The 9653-nt window shown below is 36.3% G+C and overlaps 1 protein-coding gene across 1 annotated transcript in view; it reads right to left on the bottom strand.

The window, feature by feature from the left end:
* Nucleotides 1-247: 247 nt before the first annotated feature.
* The window catches only part of ELL2 (elongation factor for RNA polymerase II 2), a 93009-nt gene continuing 83603 nt past the window's right edge, over nt 248-9653 (bottom strand). The window contains exons 10-12 of the mRNA XM_072606066.1: nt 4084-4255; nt 1834-1878; nt 248-1746 (exon numbers count right to left, since the gene is read on the bottom strand). Coding sequence (XP_072462167.1) covers nt 1630-1746; nt 1834-1878; nt 4084-4255 — 334 coding nt within the window. The 3' untranslated portion in view covers nt 248-1629. The remainder of the gene's footprint in view (nt 1747-1833; nt 1879-4083; nt 4256-9653) is intronic.

Genomic DNA, 9653 nt, shown 5'->3' with positions numbered 1-9653 from the left:
TTCTGCTCTCCATAGTAACAGGACCATTGTTTATAGTAATGTGAAAAGAAGCTGGAGTCAAGGGCAAACTTGGGCCTTTGCACATTTCTCTCACACGACCTAATCTTTTTGGTAAATGTCCTGGAAGGACATTGGAAAGAAAGCTCCCCCTCCCATTCCAGACTACTGGATGATGACATAGTACCTCAAGTATCCTAGACACCAAACATATTCTGGTTTACAGCGATACACAACAAATTTGGTTAGGTTTTGGGTTGGTTTTTTTTTTTGGATGCTGGAGACATTTATTAAAGACACTACCAAAATTTTGGCAAACATTCCAAAAATCAGATTTGTAAACATAATGCTTCCCTTTTCAATTGGCAGCACTTTGAAAAGACAATACGGTAAGACAACACAATTTAAGCCAACATTAGTTCAAAATCCTTACATGCTTGACCAAATAACTTATGTTCCCACATGATAAAACAAGCGATAGTTTAAATCAAAGTAAACAGATAAACTGCATGAAATGAAAGTTTGTGCTGTTTGATGAATCACAGTATTTTATAGTTAAATATATCTGTTCTTTGTTATAGTCCTGTCACCCAGGAGAAAAAAAAAATCTTTAAATATACATTTCATGTAGGCAATAGCTTCTTTGCATATCTCTCTTCAAAAAAATACTTTATAGCAGTATATAAATAGGTCACCTACATGTTTAATTTTATAATTTTGCCCCAAAACTATAGATCAATTTCATTTTCATAACATCGATTTTCCCCAACATTAATAAAGCTGACAAACTGTTGAAATGGAAATGCTTTTGTCTTCCACAATAAAAGTAGCAATTTTATAGGAAAAAACCTACAGTAACACTCGTCAGTTGTTTGAACCTGAGCGTTTTGGCCTACTAAGAGTAGCAGCTTTTTTTCTTCATGCATGCTCACATCCACACAACCTCTGCACACATACAGTAAGTACAAGCACACTCTTACAGACGCTGGTAGGCCACAATGTGCTTCTCCATTGCTGTAATAAAATGGGAAGCAGTGTAGCTAATGATTAACTACACCATGTATACAACAAGCAAACACCTTAAGGCAACCATTGCAATGGGGGTTGGGGGGTTAACTTGTAGGGATAAATTACTGTTCGAGATCAAGTTAGAATGTATATAATTTATACATATATATACACACACCTTCCTATTTCTTAACCCTCCCACACAATGTTTTAACTTTTTTTTTGTATTTTGTGCAAATTTCTAAACCTTCTACCAATTAAGGCAAAGAGTTCGCATTAATAAAACAGGCCTATATTTATCCAAAAGCATCTCAACTTGCTACACTGTTATTTCTTTGAAAATGTGCACAACCTTTAAGTATAGACACTGGACCCCCAATATCTAAAAGTGATCTCATGGACAAACTAAAGTCTTGAGGGGGAATGAAGGGACCAGAAAAAGCAGCTTCAAATATGCAGGGAAGCAAAATAAAATAAAAATAATAATAAAAAAGTAACTCAAAGTTTGCTAATACTGAAACTTTCAACTGACAAAGTTTCAACTTTTTAGAATCTTAGAGCAACTCATTTGGAATTGAAATAAATAAGCTTAAGTTTATTCACATCTTCTGGTCTAAGCAGAGTCTAGTGCCAGGACCCTGCTTGCTGTTGGTCGAATTCACCTATTAGTCTTTTGATGTGAGCCAACTTGTTATGGAGATATTCACATCTGTATTTTTCTTCGTGGTAATTGGGACTAGACTGTGGAAGGGAAAGAAAGTGAGTTTTAGAAACACATATTGTACTTTCTCACTACAGAACAGAAAACAAAACACTGACTGTCCCTACCTGATTGATCTTCTTATACTCTTCTAAGACTTCTTCATGAATAGTCTACAAAACAAAAAGTTTGAAATGAGAAAGGAATGCAGGATTCTTTAGGAAGAATGAAAAATTGATCTCATTGGTAGGAGCTGAATTTTCTTATGAAGTTTGTTATTAACTAATAATGAAGAAGGAATTAAAAATTAAATCCATCTACATTGCTTATACCCTAAACACACTGAGTAATCCTATAACAATGGTGCAACTCCATAAAATGTATACAAAAAGATTAAACTCTGTTAAATCTGTCATGTAATGAATCTCGAGGGCATGAGCCTTCAGGTTGTTCTTCCACGGGGGCAAAGGGGAGGACAGATTTATACTGGTCCCTACCTATTCTCATCTATTCTATTTTGTTAAGATTTTATATGCATTTTATGGCCACATTACAGAGCAAATGCCATCCTGCCTTACTTAGGGAGGGATGAGGTAAGCTAGCCTGATCCTTCTTTTGTGAATTAGGAACAATTCCCTCAGCCAGAGGGTTGGGAAACACTTCAAGTACTTATGTTCTAGGTCTCCTAAGTGTGATAATAGTAACAGCTACCACTTGAAATGGAAGTTAGAGCCCAGTGACTTGGGTAGCTTGAACAAGGGCTGGGAAGGTTAAACCTGAAGTTGGACTGCCAAATTTATGTTATTTGCTTGTAGTCACAGTTTATATTATATTGTCATGAGTGTTTACTAAATTTTTATTCCTAATGGGCTGAAATAAGGGTAAAGTGATTCCACATATATTTAAGAATATAATAAGATTTATGTAAGGATATTAATACATAGATTAAGTGCTAACATACATGAGTCTCAATAGTTAGTAAAGAAATGTTTATTAAATGTCTATGATGTGCAAGGTAATATACCAGGTATTGAAGATGGCCAGGAGTTGCCAACAAGGAGCTTACCATACACAATGGGAGAGAGAATAAGACATGCAAAATATGATACAAGGAAGAATTAAGTAAGTGTAAAGGAAGAGATCCAGATATAGACTACAAAAAATCTAGGAATTTCTGTTATAGGGAGAGGAGGAAAGGCTTAATAATTGATGAGTGACTTGGATTATGAAGTAAGGGAATTATTTCAAAAAGGGCAAAATGGGAATGGTGGACGCATTTTATCTATGGGGCAATGGCATGCATAAAGGCAAAAAGACAGGAGAGACCAGGATGAAAATGAGGTAGTACAACTTGAGATGAAAGGTAGGAAAGGTGGATTAGTGACAGATTGTGCCAAGTAAAGACATTTATACTGCAATTGTTAGTCACAGTTGTTTTTTTTAAAAAACAAAATACACTAATGACATTGTCTGATCAGTGCGTCAAGATTCATGAAAAGAATAGAGGAGAGACTTGAGTCAAGAAGGCCAGTTAGAAAGCCATTTTCCACTTTACTAGAACTGGCTGGTAAAAAAAGCGAGACAATGAGGAAGAATATTTAATAAAATTATGTAATAAGCTCACAGGTGAAAAACACTAGTTATCTAGGAAAATAAGCAGTAGACACGAGTGTATCATCAACACCAATTTGGCACATGTACTTTCACCACATGAGCAAAGACTTGACATGGCATTACCCAGATATTGCCCTCAGCAGACGGCAGGAGAAGAAATTAAGAATTAAAGCCCAAATGAATATCTGAGCAATTAAATTAGAATGTAGGAAAGGTTCAATCAGACATAGTGGGGCAAAGTTTTAATACTGCTATATGTGTTCGTAAGTGTTTTAATGATTTAAAAATTTCTTTTGGGTAACAAGTGCAAAAAAACGGAATTCCTAATAGGTAATGTTTTCTTCAAGAACCACAGGCTCAGGGCACAGAGCATCCATGCTAAGCATGAACTAAAGGATAAGTCCCCATTTTTATTCATGCCAAGGTAGTATTCTCTCATGGCCCTAAAAATTATGGGTTCATAAAAGAGTTACTATACCTCCAAAAAGGACACACTCCTCCCACGCATGCGATGATATTCAGCATCTCTATCAGTAATAATTTTTCCATTTAAAGAGCTCTGTGAACTATGTATTGCCTCTCTAATTTTATATAAGGTCAAACATCACATAGCTGTACTTGGGAACAGAATGATTGGTCATTCTCTGGGCACTGTAAAAGAGCCAAGGTTCTCTGATAGTGGGTTTGCACTGTTTGGTTAGAAATAGAAGCTGGAGACAGAAAAGTTTCATCATGCCATGAGGTCAAGTCTACCTATTTATTACCTGATACTCCTTGGAGCCTGGAGAAAGGCGCTTACGTTGTGCATCGAGTTTGATAAACCTTCTAGCTACAGTCTCCATCCTGGCGTGCAAAGTTCTGTACTCATCATACTCTGCATTGAAGTCATCCTTATAATTCTGGCGTTGCTCATGGGAGACAATAGCAATATATTTTCTAATAAAAAAAATGTGAAGGTTAAGATGACAAGGCAGAACATCTAAAAATATAAGTATCATCATTCTGACCGAAGATTTTATTCAAATATTTGAAAATAACATCTTTGGTAGTTTCCATTTTCATGCCTCTATTACCAACTGCAAGAAAAAGCCTACAAATATTCTCTTTGCTGAGCTGTCATAAACAAGCTATCAAAAGCTTAAGGTCTTAAACAAAATTTGAGAAAATGTAAAACAACATCAATAACAACAACTAGGTGACAGAATGAATTAAAATGTCTTCAGGCTAAAAAAGAATAATTTATGGAAGATTTATTCTATTAAAACTACTTCTTTCCAAAAGCAGGCTACCACGACACTAATCACAGATAACTAGCTGACACATTGAGACATAAGGAATAAAGAAGAATTGCAAAGTACTCGTAGTCACAGGAAGGAAGGTTCTAAATGAGATAAATGCAAATCTAAACAACCCTAAGGTTTTACACTTTACGCCCAGACCAAAAAAGGCAACAGTTAATGTTGGAGGAGCCGTGGAATGATCGGCACCTATTTCCTTATAAGTGGAGCTATGAAATGGTACAACCATTTAGAGTTATCAAGTAATTTAAAATGTCCATACTCTTTGAAGCAGAGAATAGTATTGAGCTTATGCCCCCATGAAGCCATCAATAAGAAGAGAGTCCCCCAAAATACCAAGATATTTATAACAGCATCTTTTGTGATGAATTAGAAACAAAGCAGATGCCCATTGACTGGAAAATGGCTAAGCAAATTGTGGTACATGAATGTAATGGGATGGGTGATGAATACAGAGAAGCTTGTAAAAATTTATATGAACTGATTCAGAGTGAAATCAGCAGACCCAAGAAAACAACATACATGATAACTACAACAATGTAAACAGAAAAAACAACTGTACACCAAAAAATCAAAAGTAAATCTAACAAAATTATAAAAATCAAGCAGAACTTGATTGAAGAGACATGGAGATATGAGAAAAGATTCCCCCTTTAAAGGTCTCCAGATGTTACAAATTGTATGTTTCTGAAACTTTTCAATGTACTGATCAGTTGTGCTGATTTTTTTTCCTTCTCAAAAAATACTATATGATATAGGGAATGGTTTTCTGTGTAGGGAAAGAAAAGGATACTTGGGATATAACTATGATGATATAAGAAACAGATAATGTTAATAAAGTTTATTTAGAGATTAAAAAGTCATGAGGAATTTGAATGCTAGTATATAACCAGAAGAATAATATTATTAGATTTTACAATACAGCAGGGGCTCCTAACCTAATTAAAACAATTGTAACTGCAGCTCAGGGTAACTGGTTGTCTTTTTAATCCTTTGCATTTCTATGCATTTAAAAACATTATTCGGAGAAGGAGTCCATAGGCTTCACCAGAATGCCAAAGGGTCCATGACACAAAAAAAGTTAAGGATTCTCACAAAAGAATTTGGCCCTAGGAGTATTTCATAAGGTGCCAGTTTGCAACTTAATGACAGCATATCCACAGGACATATCCATAGGATATAAAACAAGTGTTACAGTTCATTTAACAATCATAGCATTTAAACAGAACAAAGTCTACTCTCTTAGGCAGAGAGGTAGAAGACAAGGGATTATAATCATGCCTGCTATAGATTTAGAGATAACGACGTCAAGGGATTAGAATGAGAAGGTTTTTGTAGAATTTAATTTTTTGAAAATACTTATATGTCACACTGTATGGATGACACCTGGAATCTAGTACCATACATTTTAAGATGAGGTTATTGCACTCCCCCTAATGTAAGATTATTTTAAATTTGCTTTCCTAGGAAAATCTCTTGATTTACATTCAAATCCATTTATTACATGATCCTATTGATTTCCTAGTAATGGATATACTATAGATGCTACAGGAAACAGTGATTTAATGCTCCACTTAGTATATTTATTCATGCAGAGTTGGTATGCAAGTTTAATTTCAGTGTAACTGAGATGGCATGGCCATGCCAATTTCAAGCTATCCTGCTGGCCAGAACTGCCAAGGAGGGGCAAATTAATCTTTACTGCAAGTGGATTGCCTTGACTGCACACCAGAGGGAGCCCAGAAAAAAAAAAAGAAAATTTGCTGGCAATATCAAAAATAGGTAAAACGGCTACACAGAAAATCAAGTTTAGTTTTATCACTTAAGATATTTATCCCTTGCCAGATTCATGCTTTCCAGCTAAAGTTATTTTATTTAGTGGTTTATGTAGTTTAGGATGTTGTCAGTATTTTATAACTTCTATTTAAACATTTTAAAAAATTTCCTTAAAATTAAAAAAAATAGCTCACCTTTTTGTTAAAGAATGACACTTAAAGTGGCAGTAGAACAGATGATAAATGGCAATGAGACATGCAAAATGAATTACTCTTCTTGTGGCCAACTCCCACTTTTTAAGGGATGATTAACCAAGTTGGGGTCCTTTACTTTTATTTTGCCTTCTTTTCTTTCACAATCAGTGTTTGAGATACTTTGCTATCCTTAAGTTAGCAAGACTGGGGAAGTGGGATAGTAGAAAAGAAAGGCAAATTAACTCACATCCACTTTGCTAACAGTTAAGCATCCTCATAAACATGTTTAGCTAGATCAAAACTAGCTAGGATGAAGTTTAGAATTATGGGGGAATTATTTGTCCACTAACTTTGTCCATGGAAACTCGAGATAAGAAAAACTGACACTGACACAGCTGACCCTCACATCCTTATAAACAATACTTTCTTTTCTCATGATAGTGGTCTGTGTTGGTTCTAGTTACACCTACAGGATGGATCCTTCTGAATTTCCTTTGTAGGATGAATTATCTCTCAGTTCCATCCCCACTGTATCATTTTATTTGAAGACTTTGTCCTGAGTCTCTTCTCTCACTATATTCTCAGTGATTTCATCAGCTCCCATGGAGTCCAATCGTTTCTATGCTGACAACTCTCCAATCTCCATGTCCAATTCTCATCTTTCTCCTGAGCTCCAGTCAGGCACCTCCCACTAACTGGGTGTCCCACAGATACCTCAAATTCACTATCTCTTAAACAGAAAGTCATCCCTTTCTCTATGCCGACTTCTCCTAATTAACATCTCTGGTTCTGTGTAGGGTGCCACTACTCTTCACTCACTTATTCCTTCTCCCCCATATCCAAGCCATTATTGTCAGGGATTATTGCTTCTGTTTCTTGAATATTTTTCTCATACCCCAGCTGTGATAATTTAGGTCCTTATTACCTGTCATTTGGACAAACTGGCTTCCCTGTTCTCCAGTCTAGTTTTTCCATCCTTCACAAAGCTGTTACATTGATGTTCCTAAAACACAGGTTGGACCATGCCACTACCCTGCTCCAGAAGCGCTATGTCTCCCGGTCTGCTATAATAAAATGCAACCTTTTCTACTTGCTATTAAAGCCTTTCCTAACCTGGCTCCAATCTATTTTTCCAGGATGATTGATTACTCTCCCTCACTTACTCTATACTCTCTAGCCAAGCTGGCCACCTTTCCTGTTCTCTTTATATGGTTCTCACTTCTGTACCTATGAATAGCCTCTCTCCACTGTCCCCATGCCTTGAATACTCTCCCCTTCTCACTTGCCAGCTCTAGACTTGATTACCCGATGACCTGTAGTTCCCTTCAAGCCTCTGCTCTAGAGCATCTCCTTCAAGAAGCTTTTCTTGATTCTCTCTTTGTAGTGTCCCCTGACCCCATGTGTCACTTGGTGTCTATTTTGTAAATATCTTTCATTAACTTGTCTGTGAACACACTGTATTCCCTTCCCCTGACTCCCACCATAAACTCCCCGAGGGTGGAGACTATCTCACTTTTGGGTTTTTTTCTCAGTGCCTAGTACAATACTTGGGACATAGGAAGTACTTCATTAATGCTTACTGACTCATACTGTGAAAAATATTGGTTCATTGACTAGGGTGTCAAACTTCTTAAAAGTGTATAAACCCAAAGAACATGGCCAAAGTTTCTCATTCAGCCCTCACACTCATTTTGCATGTATATGTAGAAAGTTACCAGCGTAAGTTTGCTAATCATAAACATCAACACAAACATGTAGAAAGGACTATAAAAGAGCTACTTAAACTGTGATTTCTTTTGAAAATAAAAATGTAGTTACAAATGGCCTTAAATTTCCATTAGATGCTGAAGAGAAGAAAAATAGTATCTTTCCACATTCCTTTATGATGATGTCATCGCTAGTTACGTGGATGGGGGAGGAGGGGTTGGTTCCGCACACCAAGAGTCAACGTTTGACAAAGTACATTTTACCATTCCATCATGGTAAATCCAGCATCTACAAGGAAAGGACTTAAGATACAATACTGTCCTGTCACTTATCATATGAGAGTGGCCAACTTCTAAAGAACAGTGCCATTTCTGTAGTTACAAAAAAGCATCCTCTGTAGCCATTTCTGTAGTTACAAAAAAGCATCCTCTGTAGCCAAGGAGTAGGTGCTGTCTCACTAGACAGCACTGCTGACTGTCAGAGGCACTGAGTGCCAGCTCAGCAGACACTGTGAAGTAGCTGGTTTGGTCCTGGCTGCTGTTTTTTGTTTTTTTTTAGGCTTCTCTACAGAGCTCTAAAATCACACACTAATTCAAATGAAAGGGATCCTTTAGCACTCCTTCTTGCATGCCTTTTGAGCTGTACAAGTAATAATTAGTGTGGAAAGCATGCTAGATCTGGAGTTAAAGGAACTAGATTCAAATCCCAACTTGCTACTTACTAGTTATCTTACTTTCTTCAGTTTCTTTATCTATACAATAAGGGCGCTGGATTAGATCAGGGCATCAAATTCAAATAGAAACGGAGACCACTAAACTGTACAGGATCCCTGTGGGATACTGACTTAGAAAACCACATATTAACATTGTGTATGTTTTATTGTATTTTTATTTATTCGTTAACTATTTCCCAATTGCATTTTAATCTGATCCTAGCTACACTCAAGAGCATTGTGGGTCATGAGTTTGTTACCTCTGGAGATGACCTATGCACTCCCTTTCAGGACTAAATTTATTACTCTATGTTTAAGGGAATTATCATCCATAATTAAATTAGTTTTTCAAAATAATGTAATCACTTCATTGACAGGAACTTTGAAGTACTCTAAGGATATATTATATTTTGGAAAGAGTGTTTTTGGAAAATTTGGATAGCATAAAAGTCTGACCTAATCTAATATGAGAATCTGACAGTGGCAAAGGTCCTTTCAAACACTAGCTTTTCATGTTTCATAAATGTTGTACATTTGTTCATAATGCACTTGGAATATGGTTTGCCTTACTCAATTTCTCCATCCTCCTCCTTCTTATTTTCTAATCCAACAAAACCTATGATCCTACAGAAAGCAGGAGGTGCCCA

Source organism: Notamacropus eugenii, chromosome 4 (assembly GCF_028372415.1).
Source record: "Notamacropus eugenii isolate mMacEug1 chromosome 4, mMacEug1.pri_v2, whole genome shotgun sequence".
NCBI classification, from domain to species: Eukaryota; Metazoa; Chordata; class Mammalia; order Diprotodontia; family Macropodidae; genus Notamacropus; species Notamacropus eugenii.
This window is presented reverse-complemented; position numbering and strand designations above follow the sequence as displayed.